We start from the raw sequence: 22295 nt of genomic DNA, 5'->3' as shown, positions 1-22295 counted from the left end.
GGGCACCTAGGATAAGAGTCTGTCACAGAAGTTAGTTTGTCTTTTCTTTTCAGTCTCTCTCTCTCTCTCTCTCTCTCTCTCTCTCTCTCTCTGTGTGTGTGTGTGTGTGTGTACGCGCGCTCATGCACGTGCACATGTATGTGACCAGAGGTCACTGTCACTTGTCTTCCTCAATTACTCTCTGTTACTTTTTGAGACAGGGTCTCTCATTGAACCCAAAGCTCACTGGTTTTGCTATATTGACTGACCAGTGAGCTCCAGGATCTGCATGTTTCTGCCTCCCCTAGGACTGGAATCACAGGCATAAGTGGCTTCAGACAGCTTTTTATATCAGTGCTGGAGATTTGAACTCAGGTCCTTATGCTTACATGACCAACAGCTTACCCACTGAGCCATACTCCCTAGACCTGGGCCATCTTAACAGTTAAAAAGTGTGTGTGTGTGTGTGTGTGTGTGTGTGTGTGTGTGTGTGTGTGAGAGAGAGAGAGAGAGAGAGAGAGAGAGAGAGAGAGAGAGAGAGAGAGAGACAGGCAGACAGTCAGAGACAGCACACATGTGTTTCTGGTCTTTCTATCATTTTTTTTTTCCTTTTGGAGTAGAGCTCTGTCCTTACTGTTTCTGCCAATGTGCTGAGGACGCAGGTTATCTGGCTGTCACAGACTACTGGACAGTTCTGTCTCTACCTCCTGCCCCAGTGCAGGAGTGCTGGGATTACATATGTGAACCCCACATGCATCCATTTTTGTTTGTTTGTTTGTTTGTTTTTAAGGTGGGTTCCAGAGATCAAACTAATGTGGTCAGGTTTACCCAGTAAACATTTCTATCCTCTGAACCGTCACACCAGCTCTGTCTTAACCATTTTAAATGCAGAATTCAGTGGCTTTAAGCATTGTGTTGCCACTTGCTTCCAGAACTTCCGGTCTTCCGCACATGAAACTTTGTAGCCATTCAATGCTGACTCTCCATTCACCCCCTCAGCCTCTAGCTCCCGTCATTTTCTCTGTCTCCCCACAAGTCCCCTCACTCTGTAGCCGAGCTGGTCTCTTAACCTCTTTAGCTTCTGCCTCCAAACTCCTGGGACACAAGTGTGTACCACCACACCCAGTTCACTCTGTCTCCCTAAGATTTTAACTACTCCGGGAACCTCACAGAAGTGGAATCACGCAGAATCTGTAACTGACCTGGGTACAGGTGGTTTTTGTCAGGATTCCCTGCCTTTTTAAAGCCAAGAGGTAGTCTACTGTGGATCTGCATGGGCAGCCCTTTTGTTTGCAGCAGTAGGTACATGGGCCCAGAGATGTGGAGAAGCTCTTCCTGGGCCTGCCTGGTGTCAGTTGACAGTAGTGTTTAGGACTGCTAGCAGGCTGTGCTACTGACGGAAGTTGCATCCACAGTAACTTCCAGTACTCAAGGACCCTTGAACATCTGTGCCAGAGACAGCTGGTCCCCTGTACCATTATTCACAATGCCCTCCATGAACTGGTAACTTGGGTGTTAAAGGAAAACTATGTCGTGCTTGCAGCATGACCTCTGACCCCTCCTGTTGTCCCTGCTCCTCCATTTTCTCCTTCCATACTTGTGTTTTTTGAGACAGGGTCTCATATGTCCCAGGCTAATCACATACTCATCATACAGCTGAGGAAGATCTTAAAATCTTGATCCAATCCTCCTGCCTTGATGAAATCCCTGCTCCCTGCCCATGAGTTCTGAGAATTTTTGTTTTTAATTGATTGGGTATGGAAACCAGGACTTCCCACATACTGGGTAAACCCTTCACCACCAAGCTACACCACTACCCCTTCTTATCATTTAAAAAAAAAATCGCCCTCCCTCTCTGTGTGTAAGACGTGTGGGCGAGGGCATACCACTGCATGGCGGTGACAGCTTCTGGGAGCATCTCTCTTGTAGTTTCTGCCAGCTACACTCCAGGCTAGCCAGCCTGCCTGCCTCTAGGCAGTCCTCCAGTCTCAACTTCCCATCTCTCCTAAGGGTGTAGGGGGTCTCAGATGTGCACCACCTCATGTGGCCTTTTGTGTGGATTCCATGAATGGAGCTGTCTTCAGTCCTGTATAGTAAAGTGCCTTTGCCTCTGAGCCATCTCACCGGCCACTGTCTTTTTTTCCTTTTCTCTCTCTCTCTCTCTCTCTCTCTCTCTCTCTCTCTCTCTCTCTTTTTCTTTTTTCTTTTTTGGTTTTTCGAGACAGGGTTTCTCTGTGTAGCCCTGGCTGTCCTGGAACTCACTCTGTAGACCAGGCTGGCCTCAAACTCAGAAATCCGCCTGCCTCTGCCTCCCAAGTGCTGGGATTAAAGGCGTGCGCCACCACCGCCCGGCTTTTCCTTTTCTCTTGAGACATGTTCTTACTAAATTGTCTAGGCTGTCCTTGAACTCTCTCTGTAGCCTGGACTAGCCTTGAACTTACACTATAGCCAGGAAGGCCTTAAGTTGTGATTCTCCAGCCTTAGCCTTCCAGGTTGATGACTGGACAGACCTGCAACACTGCAGACACCACATCTGTGGGTTCCCCACATCATGAGCCTTTATTTTAATTCATTTCTATCCTTTTTCTTCTGCTCCTCACCTCAGTTGATGTGTGCAGATTCACTCACCCGCGTGTGTATGTGTGCATGTATGGGTGTGTATGTATGTTTGCATGTACGCGTTGGGGGTGGTGTGAGTGTCATGGCACATGTATGGTCAGAGAGTGGCCTCAGGTGTTGGCCCTCACCCTCTACCTTGTTTGAGGCAGGATTCCATGTTTTCTGTGTACACTAGGCTGTCCTACCCAAGAGCTTTCTGAGATTCCTTTGCCTACCATTCTCATCTCACTGGCTCACAGATCACTTAGCCCAGCCTTGAGTCAGTCTTTATGCATGTGCCAGACATCTGATCTCAGTCCCCATATCTGCATGACAAGAGCCCCCACTGAGCCACTTCCCTAACCCTCCTGGATTTGTTTAAAACAGCAAGCCCTAAATCTATCACTGATCCCACAGTTTAAAGGACTGGGTCCCACAGACTATTCCCATAGTGGTTGCTGATCTCAAGGAGTGTGTGTGTGTGTTTACTTGAGTGTGGCGGCCTTCATGTTGAGATCAAAGGACAACTTTCAGGAATAAGTTATTCCATCTGTGGGTTCCGGGGATCCAACTCAGGTTGTCAGGCTTGGCAGCAAGCACCTCTATTCACTGAACCATCTTGCTGGCCCACACTTGTCTTTTACCAATTATTGTAATTGTGTACATACGAATAGCTAGGGTGGGTCCTCAACTTCTGGGGCTACTGCACCTGTGGAATTAAAGTAGCCATTTTCTGTTCCCCTTATCTTAAATCCATTCCAAGCCCATGTCCCCAGGCTGAGGGTCAGATCTCTGCAGCACTGGGTTTCTGTCATGAGGACAGATCCATCAGGCAGAGAGCAGGATGGGGCAAGAGGGCAAGCAGGGAGGTCAGGACCTGTGGGGTTTCTGTAGTCCGGGTGTTAATGATTACCAATAATTACACCTTCAGCTGATGTCTGTAGCTAGTGTTGGGGCAAGAGAGGGAGAGGGGATAGGCTGTGTCATATTGAGAGTTGTCTGATCCAGAGGGGCAGCATTAAGAAGGAGGCTGGAGAGATGGCTCAGTGGTTAAGAGTCCCTGTTGCTCTTGCTGAGGACCTGAGTTCAGTTCCCAGTACCTTTGTAAGGCAGCTCATAATTCCAGCTCCAGGGAATCTGACACCTTCTTCTGGACCCTCGGGATAGCCTGCACTCATGCCCGTTTGCCCCCAAATACACATAATTTGATGGTGATGATGATGGAGGTGGTGATGAGAGTCACATTCATGGGGCCTAATAGGATGACTTAAAGACACTTACTGCCAAACTGAGTGACGCAGGTTCAATCCCTGGTATCCACATGGAAGGAGCCAGCTCCAGCAAGTTGTCGTCTGACCCCCACTCACATGCCGAGGCTCACATGCAGGTCCTCCACAGATAAATAAGTAAATGATGTAATAAAATTTTAAATTAAAAAGCACACACTCACAGGGCTGGGAGATGGTTCTTTGGTGAAGCACTTGCGTGCAGGCACGAGGACCTGAGTTCAGATCCCCAGCACCCACGTAAAGCCAGGTGTGACACATGTCTGCAACTTCCACACTGGGGTGGGGGAAGAGGCCAGACAGCTCAAGGGAAGAGCCTGAGGCCAAGACAATGCACTGCTTGCTGGCCTGCTTCCAGGCTCATGGTCAGTTCCTTTCCTGTACAGCCCATTCATTCTCCCCTCTGCTCAGGGGTGGCACTGTCCAGAGTATGTTGACCCTCCCCCAGGAATGCCGCATAGACATTGCCACACGTGATCCGGTGGAGGGAGTTTCTCTTCCTAGGGAAGGTTTCCTCTTGTCGGGTGTCTCTAGTTTCTGTCAAGTGGGGCAAATACCTAAGCATTACAATTGATGAAGTCCTTGTCATGAAAGCTTGAGGAACTGACTTTATCCCCATTACCCACTTAAGAATCTGAGCATGCTGGCGTGTGCGCATAACCCCAGTGCTGATGAGGTGGAGGGAGATGGATCCTTGGGGTTCCCTGGACACAAGTTGCAGACATGTGTCACACCTGGCTAGCCTACTCAGGAGAACATGAGTCAGAGAGAAGCCCTGCCTCAGCAAGTAAGATGTACAGCTCCTGAGGAGCGAGGCTGGAGGCTCACATCTGGTATTCGCACATGTATACACACATGTCTGCACACGTATGTGCACTCACACATGAACTTCACTTTACACTGCACTCACATACAATACCCGCATGTGAACTTACACACACATACACATAACTTAAGATAGAAATACTTTCAAAAGGAGGGTTGGAGAGATAGCCCAGGTTGTAAAGTGCTTGCCTTGTAGGCGCAGAGACCTGAGTTTGGTTTCTATGTATAGAAAAGCCAGATGTGGCAGTAAACACCTGTATTCACAGCACCTAGGAGGCAATAACAGGCAGATTCTTGAGACTCACTGGCCAGACAGCCTAGTTTAGTTGGTAAGTTCTGGACCAGTGAGAGACTTTGTCTCAAAATAAAGGTGGCCAGTGCCTGAGGAATGGCACCAGAAGTTCACCTCTGGCCTCTGTGTACATGTATGTATGTATAATTACATGCATGTGCATGCGCACGCGCGTGTGCACACACACACCAAGGGAAAGGGGAGAAAGACCAGACATAGTTGTACAGGCCTGTCATAGCAACAGAAGCAGGAGGATCATGAGGTTTGCCTGGGCTACATAGAGAGTTCAAAGCCAGCTTGAGCTACAAGGTGATTTTTCTCTTGGAGACAAAGAGGAATGGAAGGTGGGAGGTGAGAGGCCGCTACGACCAGCAGAGGATCGACATTCTACCAGCATGGCCAGCTACCCTTTACACCAGCCTGCAATTAGTCGGCGCCTACTGGATTTCACTTAGACCTTTCTTTACATTCCCCTGTAGCCTATGAAAGCATTCCAGTCCCTGCTTCATCACATGTACACCTCCTGCCCTCAGCTGGCCATACGTGAATGCTTCTGTGAACTCCAGGAGGGCAGGGAATTGTCTTGGGTGGATCTGAATCCCAGCACCCTGGACAGAGCCTACTGGTTCACAGGAATTGTTGGTGATTGTTTTGTTCTGCGTTGGTTTTGTTGATGCAGCTTCTTGCTCTACAGTCCAGATTGGTTGAGCATGCATTACCTGCCTGCCTCCTTCTTGGATGCTGAGATTACAACCATGTCCGGCACACTTAGCAATAACTGATGTCACATATACAGGACATACAGGGGTGGCTCATGCCTAAAGTCCCAGCCCTCAGGAGACAGAGTCAGAAGGATTGCTGGGAGTCAAAGAAGAGCTTGGGGTACATAGTAAGTTCTAGCCAAGCATGAGCTACAGTGTAAGACCCTGTGTCAACAATGATAAAAGGGGGCCAGAGAGATGGCTCAGCACTGACTGCTCTTCCAGAGGTCCTGAGTTCAATTCCCAGCAACCACATGGTGGCTCACAGCCATCTGTAATGGGATCTGATGCACTCTTCTGGTGTGCCTGAAGACAGCTACAGACTTCCTGTAACTGCAGCCCCAGGGGATCTGACACCCTTCTAGCTTCTGCACATATTGCATTCACACACACACACACACACACACACACACACACACTTAAAAATAAACTTAGCATGGCATGGTGCCAATCAATCCCAGCACTGGGGAGTCAAAAGCAGGTGGATCTCTGTGAGTTTGAGGTCAGCATGGTCTATATAGTATGTTTCAGGACAGCCAGGGCTACATAGTAAGACCTTTTCTTGAAAACAAATGAATAAATAAATAATTTTTTGAAATTTACATTTTTATTTGTTAAACCTAATTGTTCAAAAAGAAGATAGTGATCTCTCTCTCTCTCTCTCTCTCTCTCTCTCTCTCTCTCTCTCTGTGTGTGTGTGTGTGTGTGTGTGTGTGTGTGTGTATACAGGAGCACATGTGTCTATGAAGGCCAGAGGTATCAGATTCCCTGGAGGTGGGGTTATGAATGGTTGTAAACTGCCTGATATGGGTGCTGGGACCTGAACATACTCTTAACCACTAAGCAGCCCAGCCCTGCTTTTATTTTTAAAAACATAATCTTACATTTTACCCCAGGCTTCCTCAAACTCACTCTTCAGCCTTGTCTGGTTTTGGCTTTTTTTTTTTTTTTTTTTTGAGACAGGTTATTTGTCCTCCTAAGTTTGGACAGAATGTCATGATGGTAGAGACATGTGGAGGAGAGCTATTCACAGGAAGTAGAGAGAGGGAGACAGGAAGTGACCAGGGATAATATACCCTGCAGGACCCACTCCCAGCGACCTAGTTTTTCTCCAGCTAGATCCCACCTCCTAAACTTCTATCGTCTCTCAGAATAGCTGGCCATCTGGAGACGACACATTCAACACAGGAGCCTGTAGGGACAAATCATATTCAATTCATAATGGCATTTGTATAACGCAATATTATCTTTAAATTATCTCAGGCTGTTTGGGCAGCTATTCCAAAAATGCCAAAGACTGAACGGCTAACGAACATCTGTTTCTAGGATTTCTTCCCTGGGGAGATGTGAGCAGTGCCCGTCCCCCTCCTCATAAGGTCCCAGTGACAAACCAAAGAAGGAATCCATCCGAGTCCTCCCTGGGGAACCAAGGGGCTAACTGAGCTCGCTGTCAGCACACAGGTGAGGCTGCTTACAGGACCCTCAGGTACCCCAAGGCACTCACACCGGACAGTGTCCACCCAGCACGGATGGAGGCTTTTAACCTTTCAGCCTGTGTCCCCTAGCACCTCCCAGGACACAGAAGCCACTTGTAATTAGTGCAGAATGGCTGTGAGCGGCAGCTGGAAGCTCAGGTGAGTGTCCAGTGACCCTGCTATGAGGAGACGCCGACAGGCAGTGTGCCCGATCATCATGGGCAGGTGCAGAGAGGCACAGCTCATCTGATGGAGGTGACGGCTGTTTGCTTGAGGACGTGCAACAACAGAAATTCAGGTCACAGTGGTGTTGCACGCACACTTGTAACACCAGGGATATGGATGCAGGGCATCTGGGATTACTCAGGACAGTTTCTCTGCAGGAGGTCTTCTCCTCATATGGAATCATGGGGTAGTTTTTCTGGATTCCAACAAGGCTCTGTGCCTCTCCGTCTCTCTGTTCACCCTCCCTCTCTCTCCATCTCCCTCTTTCTTCCCTCCCTCTCTCTTCCCCTCCCCTTCCCCTCATTATCTCCTTCTTCCCTCCTGCTTCCCTCTCCCCTCCCAGCCTCTCACTCTATGTGTTCATGTGTGCAGATTCTCAGCATGTGGTGTCTTCTCCTCCGTCTTATTTCTGAGGCAGAGTCTCTCTCTGGACTTGGAGCTCACTGATTTGGGTGAACTGGCTGGGGATCCCCCATCTTTATGTCCCTTCCCCATAGCTGAGCTAGGGTTACAGTTATGCTTGGTCACACCCAGCTTTGACATGGGTATTGGGGGTTTAAACTCAGATTTCCATGTTTGTGTGACATGCACTTTACCATCCGAGTCTTCTTTCTAGTTCATATTTTTCAGATAGAAACTCAGGAGGGCCAGGCTGGTTTTGAACTCTCAGTGTAGCTCAGGTTGATCTTGAACTCTGACCCTTCTGTCTTCATTTTCTGTGTGCTGGGGTTAGAGGTATGTGCTACTATTAGTGATCTATCTATGTATCTATCCATCTATCCATCTATCCATCTATCCATCCATCCATCCATCCATCCATCCATCCATCCATCCATCTATCTATCTATCTATCTATCTATCTATCTATCTATCTATCTATCTATCTATCTATTCTCCTGTAGTCTGGGATTGCTGTAGCTGGCCTTGAATATCCATTACAGCTAACAGCCTGCCTGGGTTTATTTTTTATTATGTAGCAAAGGCTGACTCAAACACTTTAGCTGAGAATGGCTGCTGCTTCTTCTGTCTTGGTCTCCAGAGGGTTGAGATTACAGGCAGACATCATGACACCCAACTTCTTACTTTTAATGAATTCATATTTAATTAGCTATGTGGCTGGTGGCTCCATAGCAGCACAGATGTACTACCCAGAGCTTAATGATATTCACAATTGACATTTTTGAAAAGAAAACCAGAGTGCACGATGCATTTCACACACAACTCAACAGGAGGCAGAGACATCGGTGCTTCCAGCTATGCTGCATTGATCGGTGGAGATAATGGTCAGCTCTTTTTGAGCATCTTGTTGCCTGGCAACCTCACATCCACTGGTCCCTCTGGCCATTAGTTATCAAGATGAGAATCAATTCCTTCAGTCATTAGGGCGTTGTAGTTTCCTGATTACCCCTTCCAATATTTTCTATTAATAAAGAGAACCCGCCTGCTTCCCCGGTCGCTGCCTTCTTCACCTAAAGTCCTCTCTCACTGAGTATGTCAAAGTGGCTGGATCCACAATGAAGCCAGGACTGCATTTTGAAGGCAGGTCTCAGAGGGAAACAAATCGATCGGGATTGCATTTGGAGTGTGGATATCCTTAGATGTGGGGATGGTGAAGCTCTCCGAGCCCCTGGGAGGGAAGGGGAGAGGGAAGGGAGGAGGGAATGGAGAGAGAAGAGGGAGGGAGGGAAAGGGGGGGAGAGAGAGAAGGACGGAGGGAGGGAAGGAGGGAGGGAGGGAGAGAGGGAAGGAGAGAAAGAGAGAGAAAGAGAGAGAGAGAGAGAGAGAGAGAGAGAGAGAGAGAGAGAGAGCGCACTTTGCTCCAGAATGCTAGAATGCTCCCAGGGAATCTGTGGCTACCTTACTTGCCAGCCAATGCCTGGATTCTGTGGTGGGGGTGGGGATGGGGGATGGAATTGGACTGAAAATAAAATGCACCATGTACAAGAAAACCCTTCGACTCTGGAATGGAATTTTAAAAACTTTATTTAGTGTGTGTGTGTGTGTGTGTGTGTGTGTGTGTGTGTGTGTGTGTGTGAGAGAGAGAGAGAGACAGAGACAGAGAGAGAGACAGAGAGAGACAGAGAGAGAGAATGTGTGTGTGTGTGTGTGTGTGTGTGTGTGTGTGTGTAACACACACAGTAGAGGTCAGAGGACACCTCCCCTCAGTAGGTTCATACCTTCCACCATGTGGACCTCAGGATTGAACTCAAGTGGTTGGTTAGGCTTGGGAGCAGGCTCCTTTACCCACTGAGCCATCTCAGGGAGTACCAGAATTTCTGTTATTCAACAAAGTGTCTCACTATGTAGTTCAGGCTGGCCTCAAACTCGTGATCTGCCTACATCAGCCCCTTGAGTGCTGGGATCACAGGCCTGGATCACTGCATGTTATGTTAACTAACCCACTTCCCTTCCTCCCTCTCTCCTTCTCTCTTCATCCTTCTAGACAAGACCTGTGTGTCCCAAACTAGTCTTAAACTAGCTATGTGGTCGAGGATAACCCTGAACTGCTGGTCCTCCTGCACTGACCTTCCTAATGCTATGATTACAGCTGTGCACCACTGCACTTAGTTTTATGCAGTTGTGGTGGGTTCGAACTGTGACCCTCAAGCATGCTTGGCGAGCCTAGGCACTTAGCCACACCCCCAGAACTTTATGTACATCTCCTGTCAGTTCCCAGTCCATGCTGGCATGGTATTTTGGACCTGTGGCTGGAGAACCTGTTTTCCTTCCGACCGAACTCTGCAAGGAGCTAGACTTGGGGTCTTCAGAGTAGAGCTCTGAGGCCAGGTGGGATGGAACCTCTTTTTGGAACTGTGGATGAGGCTGCTAGTACGTGTGGGCGAGCTTGGGACCTAAGCTTTTTCCTAAACAAGACTCCCTGATGGATCTCATTAAATCAACACAGCTATGTTGGTAGTAGGGTACGATGCTTGCTAATTGCTAGGGGGTTGAGTAGAGTGAACTGTAGCTGTCCTGTGTGCTCACCCATGTTTCTGTCTATCGAATGGTCACACCATATTATCCTACCAGGGCCAGGTGTACACAGGTGTACTGCCTGTGATGTGTTCCTTGGGAGAGGTCAGCAGTGAGATTACCCCCAGCCCCTCACTGGGGGATTCTAGGCAGGAGCTCTACCACTGAGCCACACCCCAGCCCCAGCCCTTTTAAATTTTGAGACAGGGTCTCACTAGATTCTCCAAGCCGATCTTGAACTCACTCTGTAGCCCAAACAGACCTGGAATTTGCTATCCTGCTTTAGCCTCACAAGTAGATAGGGTGAAATGCCTGCACCCCAAGGTCTGGCTTGCCTAATGATTTTGATGCCACGAGGAGTCTCAGGTGGCACAAACCCAAGGTCTCTTTCCCAGAGACTGAGCCAGGTCACTGTGAGCCTTGTGGGAGGAGCCTTGAATCCATGAATGGACACAAAGAAACTGCCCGGGGCTCTAAAGAGAAGGGAGAGCTGCCTCCCGGAGGCCCACTTGTTCCTGGCTGTCCTTGGCCTCTGTGGGACCGACAGACAGAACTCCCTTTGTGCAGAAGTCTGGGCAAACCTCTTTAGTCTCTTGTCCAAAGGACTCAGGGTCGCCACTGGCAGGCACCAGCCCAGTGGGGGGAGGGTCAACTTTTTCCTTCTCTCTGGGGATACAGACCTCTGCACCCTAGGGACAGGCCAGAGGGAGAGGGAGAAACTGCAGAAGCAAGGCAGGTCCTCCCAACCCTCTAACCTTCCTCTCTCCACCAGTTCTGCCTCTGTCCAACAGGGTCGGTCTCCCACCTTTGTCTGCAGAGTCCAGTGTTCCTGCTGTTGGTTGGTAGGAACACGCTGGGACTACACACAGGCCGCTCAGCCTTGCTTGCTGCTCACTGAATTTCTATGTTCAGCCCTCATTGCTTCTAGAAGTGGCCTGGGAGGTCCTGGTGTGGATTTCCTATCGTTTCCTCCTGTGGATGGGCATCCAGGGGGTTTCCAACATTGACTTTAGCCAGCTCTGACCCTGCCCAGAAGAGAACCACTGTTCTTTTGGTGTGCGTGAGTGTGTGTGTGTGTGTGTGTGTGTGTGTGTGTGTGTGTGTGTGTGTGAAAAACAGGGCCACTGAGGTGAGACATTTTATTTTAGAATAATGAAGAACATGCAGCTCTCAATGGAGTTTAGAGAACAACTTTTAGGAGTCAGTTCTCTCCTTCCACCTGGGGATTGAACTCAGGTCCTCAGGCTTGGCTGCAAGCTCCTTTACCTTTTTAACTTTTAGCCATCCCATCCACCCACCTTCCTAGATATATTTTTTTTTCTCCTGTCTGGTCTTGCATACTGATTTAAGAGCTGGATTTTAGTATTTAAAATGTGTCTGGCTTATTAGATTTTATTTTTAAAAATCTCATTAAAACGCTGTGAATGTGGCTCTGTGGTACTTAGCACGAGATTCTAGCCTCAGTACCAAAACAAATCAATATCAGTCAATCAGCCAATAAATAAATAGGGCTGGGATGTGGCTCAGCTGGTAGATGCTTGCCTACTGTGTCTGAAACCCTACGTTTGATGCCCAGCACTGCATAAATCGGATGTGGTGGCATGTACCCATAATCCCAACTTGGGCAGCAGAGGCTGGAGGATTGCTATGATCTCAAGGCTAGCTTGGGCTATATCTGAAAACCACTGCATCTCTCATCCTGTTTGCATCTAGTCTTTCTCTGGTGTAGCTGACATCAAGATCTGGCTGACTCTCCCTCATATTCCCTGCTTTTCCAGGTCAGCAAAGTGGCCTCACCACTTAACGATCCGATCGTGTAACTAACAAGGCGAGGTGGCTTGCATCTGTAATCCTGGCACGGGGGAGGCAGAAGCAGGAGGAGTAACACTCAAGGCTGTGTGGACTGTTGGGTTGGCTTTCTTGAGGTTTGGTCTGTCGCTATGAATTGTAATGCTAAGTTCTGTATCCCAAGGTCTAATTGCTTCAAGACAAAGGCTTTGTGTCTTTTATTTGGTAACTAAATTATCTAAGATGGCATAGAAACTCCCCAAATAATGTTTACTGCAACAGGTTCCTTTCATTTAGCATAGCTTTTGGGGGTGGCGAGCTGGAGACTGAGTTCAGGATCTCACGCATGCTCAGCAAGCATTCAGTGGGCTGCACCCTCTGCTCCTAGTTCTCTGGAGCTGTAGACTAGAGCAGTCCACAACTCCCTCTCTTTTTATTTGATATATTGTATAAATTAGTGTGTGGTGATACACACACACCATGGAACTCATGTGGAAGTTAGATATCAGCTTGTGGAATTTGGTTCTCTCCTGTCACCATGTAGGTCCCAGGATTCGAACTCAAGTCATCGGGTTAGGTAGCAAGCGTCTTTAGTTTCTGAGTCATCTCACTGGCCCCTCTTTCCTTTTGATAATATGTCTATACATTCATCTATTTATGTGTGTGTGGTGCAGCTGTACATGTGCACATGTGTCCATAGAGACTGGCTCCAGGCGTCTTCCTTAGTTTTCTGATAGTCTCTCACTGAACAAGGAGCTCAGAGAGTCAGCTCGACTGGCTAGCCAGGAACGGGATTCAGTATTCTTTACTCATCTGCCAGTGTTTGGCCTCAGATTCTGGCTAGTTTGAGAGCCTGCCAAGGGGCTTCAGCCACATTGGCCATCAGGGCTTCAAGGTTGGCCACAGAATGGGAATTCTGTTCTCCAGCCATGGGGGAGCCCCCATGATCACTTTGTCTATCACAGGACTGCGAAGGGTGTTGGCTCTTGCACAGGAGATTTTTAACAATCTTTTGTTTGCTTGCTTGTTAGTTTCAAACAAGGTGTTAGCTGTGTAGCTCAGGCTGCCCTTGAACTCCTGAGTCTGCTACCTCTGCCTGCCCAATGCTTGGTCCTGAAGCATCTATATTTGATATATTCTGTTTGTTCACACCAGAACTCTGGGGCTGGAGATGTGGCTCAGGAGGTCAGATGTCCACCTCTGAGTCCCCAACACTGTAAGAAGTTGGTCATGCTAGTGTATGTCTGTAACTACAGCCCTGGGGTGGGCAGAGACTGGTGCATGCCTGGAGCTCATTGGCCAAGTTGACGAGCTTCAGGTTCAGTGAGAGACCCTGAGATCTCAGAAAACAAGGTGGAGACTGGCTAAGGAAAACTCCCAGTGTGAGCCTCTGACCTCTACAGGCACCTGAGAACACGGGTACTCACATGAACATATCTCTCTCTCTGTGTGTGTGTGTGTGTGTGTGTGTGTGTGTTTGTGTGTGTGTGTCTGTCTATCTGTCTGTTTGTCTCTGTCTTTGTTTTTCTGTGTATGGTGTGTGTATGTGTCTCTGTTTCTGTCTTTCTGTGTATGGTGTGTGTATGTGTCTCTGTTTCTGTCTTTCTGTGTATGGTGTGTGTATGTGTCTCTGTTTCTGTCTTTCTGTGTATGGTGTGTGTATGTGTCTCTGTTTCTGTCTTTCTGTGTATGGTGTGTGTATGTGTCTCTGTTTCTGTCTGTCTGTCTTTCTGTTTCTCTGTCTGTCTTTTCTTTACACGCGCGCGCGCGCACGTGCACACACAAACACACACACACACACACACACCACTGTCCTGGTCCTCTGCAGGAACTGATAATTGTTTTTCTCAGGGATACTGGATGTCCTGGAACTCACCCTAGACCAGACTGGCATCAAACTCACAGAGATCCGCCTTCCTCTGCCTCTTGAGTGTTAGAAATTAAAGGTGTGTGCCACCACTGCCTTGCTTTCAAGAACATTTGTACATTCATATATCTGAATACTTCTCAGCACTGAAAAGGAAGGAGGGCTGGGGTGTGGCTTAGTGGGAGAGCACTTTACCGTGTATCTTGGTTTCTTTTCTTGATGCTGTGATGAGATATTCTGACAAGAACAACATAAGAGAGAAAGGAGTTTGTTCCAGCTCAAGGTCAAGAGTCCTTTCATCATGACAGAGAAGCCAAGACAGTTTGAGGCAGCTGATCACATGACACCCGCAATCAGGAGACTGGTGAGACAGGGTCTCACTATGTACACCTGGTTAATTTGAAAGTCTCTGCGTCACCTAGGCTGGCCTCTAACTCCCAGAGATATGCCAGCCTCTGCCTCCCAGACGGTTGGGATTAAAGACGCAACTTCTTTCTCCACTGACAAGTCTAGGATTCCAGCGAGGGATTGGGTAACACCCACAGTGGGCGGGGCTTTGAGGGATTGGGTAACACCCACAGCGGGCAGGGCTTTGAGGGATTGGGTAACACCCACAGTGGGCGGGGCTTCTCATCTCAATGAACAAACTCGACTTAGTCCTCAAGTATTCCTGGAGGCCATCTTTCCGTGGTTCCAGATTCTGTCAAGTCTTCAGTTTACACTAACCACCACAGCTAGCACATACAAGAGCCTTGGGGTCCTTCTCCAGCACTGCAAAATAAAATGACTTACATAGGAAAGGGGCTGTGGAGGTGGCTCTGTTGGTGTACCCAGTGCAAACGTGAGGACCTGAGTTCAGTCCTCAGCACCCACATACAAACTGGGTGTGATATCAGCTTCCACATACATGTGCAAGCACACACACAAAATAAACAAAACACTTCTTAAAGAAGCAAAAAACCAAACTGGGCCAATGAAATGGCTCATCAATGAAAGGTGCTTTCGGCCAAGCATAGCAACCTGAGTTTGAGTCCTGGCACACACAAGCTAAAAGGAGAGAACCAGTCCCTGTAAGTTGTTTGTTGACCTTCACATGGACACCTCGATTCAAGCACACACACACACACACACACACACACACGCACACGCACACGCGCGCGTACACACACACACACACACACACACATCTTAAAGATAAAAGGAAAGAACACATAACAACACCAGGAATCTCATTTGCATTCCACTAAATGTTAAAACCTGACCTAAAGATTGTATAATGGGGAAAAGAAGTCATAGAGTTGAGAATAATCACCAAAATGACCTTTAACAAGGATTTTTTTCAGTGTTGTGGATAGAAACCAGGTCCCTATACATACTAAACAGGTACTCTATTACCAAACCACACCCCAGCCCCTCACTGGGGGATTCTAGGCAGGGGCTCTACCACTGAGCCACACCCCAGCCCCTCACTGGGGGATTCTAGGCAGGGGCTCTACCACTGAGCCACACCCCAGCCCCTCACTGGGGGATTCTAGGTAGGGGCTCTACCACTGAGCCACACCCCAGCCCCTCACTGGGGGATTCTAGGCAGGGGCTCTACCACTGAGCCACACCCCAGCCCCTCACTGGGGGATTCTAGGCAGGGGCTCTACCACTGAGCCCTGAGCTGCATGCTCAGCTGTGAGGCTTCCTTTAGCATGGTCCATTACAGGTTCCCCTTTGGCACACTGGCACGAACTGTTTCCTGTTCAAAGCCCAGGTTTCTCTCACCTAAGAATGTGCTTTGACTCGATCCATCTCTTAGTTTTCCAGAACAAGGTCTTATGTAGTTCAGGTTAGCCTCCAACTCACTGTGTAGCTCAGGCTGCCCTTAAATACTGATCCTGACTTGTGGTTACATGCATACACTGTTACACCAGCTGTACTGTTATTTAAGTATAATGGTGAGCCCGTGAACCGCCCCCCCCCCCCAAATCCATTCAAGCTCCTACAACCATGTTTCAAAATAGGGAGACAATTTTATTGTATACAAATTAAATCATGAAAGTGAATTTATTGCCATTTAAAAATGCCTGTCTAGGGCTTTTTGAAGAAAAACACCAGGTCACAAGGAGTTAAGAGAAAAGTCCATGGGTCTTCAGGGTGGTGGGAATGGTTTCTTGGTCCTCTGCCAAGGCATGCTCCCCCCCACCTTCAACCCTTCCCTCCCCTCACCCTCCATTCAGTAGCTACAGCCTAAAGGAGAGACAAGGGGAGTTTTGTGGAGGACAGAAATAAATAAATAATGGCTTGCCATAGGTCTCCACGGCAACCGTGACATCACCCTGGATCCGCAAGGCTGGCACCATGGGTGGCTTGCCTGGTGTTAAAGGCACAGGAGAGGATATGGTGGTGCCTGGTGACAGGTGCAGGGCCCACTCACCCCTGCCACGCAGAGGGTGATGAGCTTGCCCACCTATGGGTCTCTTTACCACCTGTCCATCCACCTGCAGACCAGCTGTTGGCAGCATCAATGGCCACTGACTTTTGGGGGCTTTGACAGAGAGAATCGACATGCCTGTTGTAACCCGGACCAGAGTCCTCTGCCTGCAGGAGTGGAGTAGCTGACGCCCAGTGCTTGAGCACACAGTTATTGTCTTACAGTTGTTGGAGGGCTGAATTCCAGGATGGAGCTGTGGGGAGGGCTACTGCTTTCTAGCTCTGAAGTCTCCTCTTCCAGGTTCCGGGACCTTTGTTGGCTTGTAGACAAGTTGCTCCCATAACTGCATCTGTGGTCTTATATGACATCCTGCTCTATGCTGTCCTCTGCCTTCTTTAAAATTTTAGTTGTGGTAATGGAGCTTGAACATAGAGTCTTGCATATGCTAAGCCACGCCCCAGCTCCTCACTGGGGGATTCTAGGCAGGGGCTCTACCACTGAGCCACACCCCAGCCCCTCACTGGGGGATTCTAGGCAGGGGCTCTACCACTGAGCCACACCCCAGCCCCTCACTGGGGGATTCTAGGCAGGGGCTCTACCACTGAGCCACACCCCAGCCCCTCACTGGGGGATTCTAGGCAGTGAACCACAATCTCCCAACTTCTTTTTGTTTTAAGTTACCCAGGGTTAGTCTCAGGCTCACCATCTATCTCCAGCACCTCTCAAACTTGTGACTCTCCTGTCTGAGCCTCCCAAGTAGGTTGGATAATAGACCTGCACCATCAGGACTGGATGCCTGCCTAGTTTTCTTTCTTTTTCTTTAAGTTTATTTTCGTTTTGTCTGTATGAATATGTCTCAGATCCCCTGAAATGGGACTTACAATTTTCAACTGTGTGCTGCAAATTGAACTTGGGTTCTTTGGAAGAGCAGCCAGTGCTCCTAACCACCGAGTTACCGCTCTAGCACCTGCATGTCTGTTTTGTAATCTGCCCCTGCAAAGGCACCTAGATCCTGGGATGGAAACCCCTGGGGGTTGATTGTTATGCCCCTGAAACCCTGGGACTTTAAGCCTGGAGTCTTCATTTTCTCATCTGTCTGATGAGTTCAGTGTTACACGTGACAGTAAGATTACATGACTAGGACTGTGCTTACTGCTGGGCTGACGTGCTCACACGACAAGGGCTGGATGCTGGGGAAGAGCAATGGTCAGCGTAGGAGGGACAGGGCAGCCAACACAGTGTCCAGAGTCATCTAGGTCATCATCTGAATCAGCCACAGGAATACCAGGACAGGACAAGCCCTGGGACCAGCACTGGTCAGCTCCCTCCAGCCTTTGCTCTTGCCTTGCACACCAGCACTCCAGAAGATACCATACAGAAAGCATCCAGTAAATACCCCGTGAACTATAGCGGCAGAGAGAGCAAGCTCACAGAGTATTTACCAACATGAATCCAGAATCCAGAAGTGCTCAGTGAGTGGTCCCTGAGCTGTCCTTGACATGGAGACAACATAGAGAAGGTACTTCACAGACGCTCCATCTGCTGTATCAGCAGAGACCTGGCATACAGAAGGCACTAAATGAATGCCCTGGAGACCTAGCATTGATCCAGCATACAGCAGGCACCCAATAAGACCTTAAAGGATCATGATGCATAAAGTCCTTTGTACTGTTCATTTTGGGGGAATGCAGAGTAATAATTGTGCGTGCGTGCGTGCGTGCGTGCGTGCACATTAACCGGCATGTAAACACCAGAGCCGGATCCTGGATGTTTCTACCATCATCTATTTTGTTACCTCAAGATGGTCTGTGTCTAACAGGGTTGTTTAGACTGGCCACTGAGATGTCAGGATCTGTCTGTCTGTGCCCCCTCCCCCAGTGCTGGCATTACAGACATGTATAACCATAACCGACTTTCAACATGGGTGCTTGGGATTCAGTCTCAGGTCCTAGGACTTTTATCCCCTGAGCATTTCCTCAGCCTACATAACTGGGGTCTTGAGTGAGGATATCGAAGTCTTTGGGCAGCTGACTCCCTCTGGTGGTAGATGCTGGGCAAAGCTCCAGGGGAAACTTGAACACCTCTGTTCAGAGAACACTGCACAGCTAGCTGCCTGGCCCTGTCTGTTGGGCTGGGAGACAGGTGTAGACCCAGGACACCTCTTCCTGGCCCGCTGACCCTCAAGTGTCAGCTGGGCTAAAGGAAGTGCCCTTCATACTCTTGTCATGGTAGATCCACGTTCAGAAGCCACTGGGCTGGGACCAAATCTTGTGCCACTTGACAATGTCATTTCTCTGCTCCAAACTGTGCTGTGTGACAATAGAGAGGAGTCAAAGGCATTTTGAAGGGCCTAGACACCAACATAAAAAGAACGTTTATCATTTAAAATATTTATTTATTTATTTGTGAGACAAGGTCTTAATATGTAGCCCTGGCTGGCCTGGAACTCTCTATGTAGTCCAGGCTGGCCATGAACACACAGAGATCTTCTATCTTTGCCTCCCAAGAGGTATAATGTGTACATGTGCGCATCAGTTATGTATATAGGTGTCAGAGGCTAAGAGCGCATCAGATCTCCTGGAATGAGTTCTAGGTGGTTGGGGACTGGATGCTGTGGGTGCTGGGACCTGAACTGGGACGTTCTGCAAGAGCAGTAAGGACTCTCAACTACTGATCCATTTCTAGCTCCAGGAATTCTTATTTTTAAGAACACTTCATCCCAGCACTTGGGATGCAGGGGCAGGAGGATCTTGGTGAGTATTGATGCCAGCCTGATATATAGAGTGAGTTCTAGGATAGCCAGGGCTACACAGAGAAACTGTGTCTCAAGAAACAAGAGGGAGGAGGGGAGATGAGAGAGAGAGAGAGAGAGAGAGAGAGAGAGAGAGAGAGAGAGAGAGAAACTTAGGTCTAAGAATGAGGCCACATGCTTGCATGGTTTGTGTGTGAGCCAGGCAGGGTGATGCTTGTCTGTTAACCCAGCACTCAGGATGCCCCTGCTTCTACCCCCTGAGTGATGCAGGAATTACACATGTGCACCAATCACACCAGTTTATGAAGTCCTGGGGGCAGAACTCAGAGCTTTGCACCTGCTAGGAAAGCACTCAACCGAGTTATAGTCCAAGCCCCAATAAAGTTTTCTTTCTCCTCCAAACTAACGTCACGTTAAAGATTACACATGAAACACTAAGCAGTAACAATGTTTACCTTAAAGCCGAGGAGATGGTTCACTACTTAAGTGTGTGCTGCACACGCACGAGTAGCTGAGTTCATATCCCCAGAACCGATGTCAAAGACTGGTACCTGTAGTGCCAAAACTAGCAGCGAGGAACTGGGGAGGCCAAGACAGGCAGATTTCTGAGGCCCACTGGCTAGCCAGCCAGCCTGGTTAGAGAGGCAAGCTTTGGGTTCAGTGAGAGACCCTGTCTGAAAATAAGGGAGGAGTGTGATTGAGGCAGGCAGGTGATGTCACCTGCTGGCTTATGTGTGCACACAGAGACCAAGCACCAATGCATGCACCACACAAACACACACATGTAATTAAAAAAAATCTATAATACCCTGAAAGGGAGCAGGAAGGAGAGAGGAGTGAAGCTGTACAGGTGACAAGCTGGACTCTGGCTTCCTCGGCTAGGCTTTCTGAAACCCTGTCACTCATTGCAGGTTTATGAATGACCGAGTCCCAGCGCACAAGAGATACCAGCCCACAGAGTATGAACATGCAGCGAACTGTGCCACCCATGCTGTGAGTTGACTTATGGGGTGCTGACATGGGGACCCTCCAGGGTGGGGCAAGGAAGGCACTCTCCCTCTCTATGGTGTATATGTTGTCTTTGTGTATATAAACAGATGTCTATAGAGATCAGAAGAGGGTGTCAGCTGCCCTGGAGCTGGAGTTACAGGCAGTTGTGAGCTGCTCAGTGTGGGTGCTGGGATTGAACCTAGATCCTCACCGGGCAGTGGTGGCGCACACCTTTAATCCCAGTACTTGGGAGGCAGAGGCAGGCGGATTTCTGAGTTCGAGGCCAGCCTGGTCTACAGAGTGAGTTCCAGGACAGCCAGGGCTACACAGAGAAACCCTGTCTTGAAAAAAACCAACCAACCAACCAAACAAACAAACCTAGATCCTCTAAAAGAGAACTGAAGGCTGGATGTAATAGTTATGATGGTCTCCTCTTCCTCCTCCTCCTCCTCCTCCTCCTCCTCCTCCTCCTCCTCCTCCTCCTCCTCTTCCTCCTCCTCTTCTTCTTCTTCTTCTTCTTCTTCTTCTTCTTCTTCTTCTTCTTCTTCTTCTTCTTCTTCTTCTTCTTCTTCTTCTTCTTCTTCTCCTCCTCCTCTTCCTCCTCCTCCTCCTCCTCCTCCTCCTCTTCCTTCTCTTTTTCCTCTTCCTCCTCTTCCTCCTTTTTCTTCCTCTTCTTCCTCCTCCCTCCCTCCACCTCTTCTTCCCCCTTCTTCTTCAAGACAGGGTTTCACTGTGCAGCTCAAGTTGTCCTCAAACTCAGAAATCTGCTTGTCTCTGCCTCTGGAGTGTGGGAATTAAAGGAGTGTGGCCAATGGTACACATCTTTAATTTCAGCACTCCGGAGGCAGAGGCAGGAGGATCACTGTGAGTCTGTTGCCAATCTAGTCTACACAGTGAGCTCCAGGACAACCAGAACCACATGGAGAGATTCTGTCTCAAAAAGGAGAAGGGAGAAGAGGAGGAGGAAAAGGAAGAAGAAGAAATAAAACAAAGAAGGAAGGAAAGAAAGAAAACAAAGTCACCTCTTGGCTCCTTATTTTTTATTTGTGTGTGGGTGTGCATGTGCAGAGGTCAAAGGTCAGAGGACAACTTTCAGGGGTCAGCTCTCCACTTGCAGTATGAGGCTCAGGGGCCAGGCTTTCTAAGAAGCACTTTGGCCCACCCCATCTTATTTTATGGGATGCTCTCTCTCATGCCGCTGACCCCAGGGATCTGCCTGTATCCACTTCCCAGTCCTTGGCTTCCAGGCACACCCCAAATGGCTCAGCTTTTGACATGGGTGCTGGGATCTGAACTCAGGTCCTCATGCTTGTGCAGTGACTACTTTACTGATGGAGTTGTTTTGCCGGTCCTTCTCGACCCACTCCAGAGTGACCCTGCTTCTCTCGGGGTCCCATAGTGAGACTAGGATCTAAAGGAGGCCCCCCTGTAGCACCACGGACTATGGAACTGAGTATGTCTCTCACTCAGAGAGCCCCCAGTGGCTTCCTAGTACCCAGCAGAGCACATACCCACTCCGGCTTGTCTCCGGCAGGCTCCTGCTCTCTGATCACACCTCCTATGCCACACTTGTCCAGAGCCCCTGACTTCCTCAGCTGCTTGCCATTCCCACGACGTCATGCCTTTGCACACGGTGTCTCCCTCCCTGGGACACTTGCCACCCTGATCCACCCTGACTATTCAACCCTTTCCATTTGTCATGGTCTTGCTGAAATGCTCCCCTCTAAAGCTCCCCCGTTTTCCCAGATGCAGGGGAGGCCTGAGTAGGTCCCCCTTGCTATCTTGCCATGTGTATGCCGTGCTAGGATGACCTGTCCATCATCCAGTTGTTCAACAGTTTCCAGTACTCTCCTGATGAAAAGATGGAAGGTTTTGGGAGAGACATGTCACAGATTTGTAAAGGTAAAGAATTAAGGGGCTCATTCTCTATAACCAACTGGTGAGTAGCCTGCCTCTTCCCCTGTGCTGACTCTTCTCGAGATGGGGGTCTCGTGTAGCCCAGGCTAGACTTAAACTCAGTGTAGCTAAGGATGAACTTGAGTTCTGTTTTTTTCCTTCAATCCAC

General features: G+C 48.8%; 1 protein-coding gene across 2 annotated transcripts in view; it reads left to right on the top strand.

The window, feature by feature from the left end:
• The window catches only part of Mmd2 (monocyte to macrophage differentiation associated 2), a 44118-nt gene that overhangs the window by 8190 nt on the left and 13633 nt on the right, over window positions 1-22295 (top strand). Inside the window, exon 2 of one of the 2 annotated variants that reach the window (XM_076923550.1) lies at window positions 20152-20233. The exons of the other annotated variant lie outside the window; for it this stretch is intronic. Coding sequence (XP_076779665.1) covers window positions 20152-20233 — 82 coding nt within the window. The remainder of the gene's footprint in view (window positions 1-20151; window positions 20234-22295) is intronic. 2 annotated transcript variants of the gene reach the window in all.

The sequence above is a fragment of the Arvicanthis niloticus genome, chromosome 24 (genome assembly GCF_011762505.2).
Source record: "Arvicanthis niloticus isolate mArvNil1 chromosome 24, mArvNil1.pat.X, whole genome shotgun sequence".
NCBI lineage: Eukaryota > Metazoa > Chordata > Mammalia > Rodentia > Muridae > Arvicanthis > Arvicanthis niloticus.
This window is presented reverse-complemented; position numbering and strand designations above follow the sequence as displayed.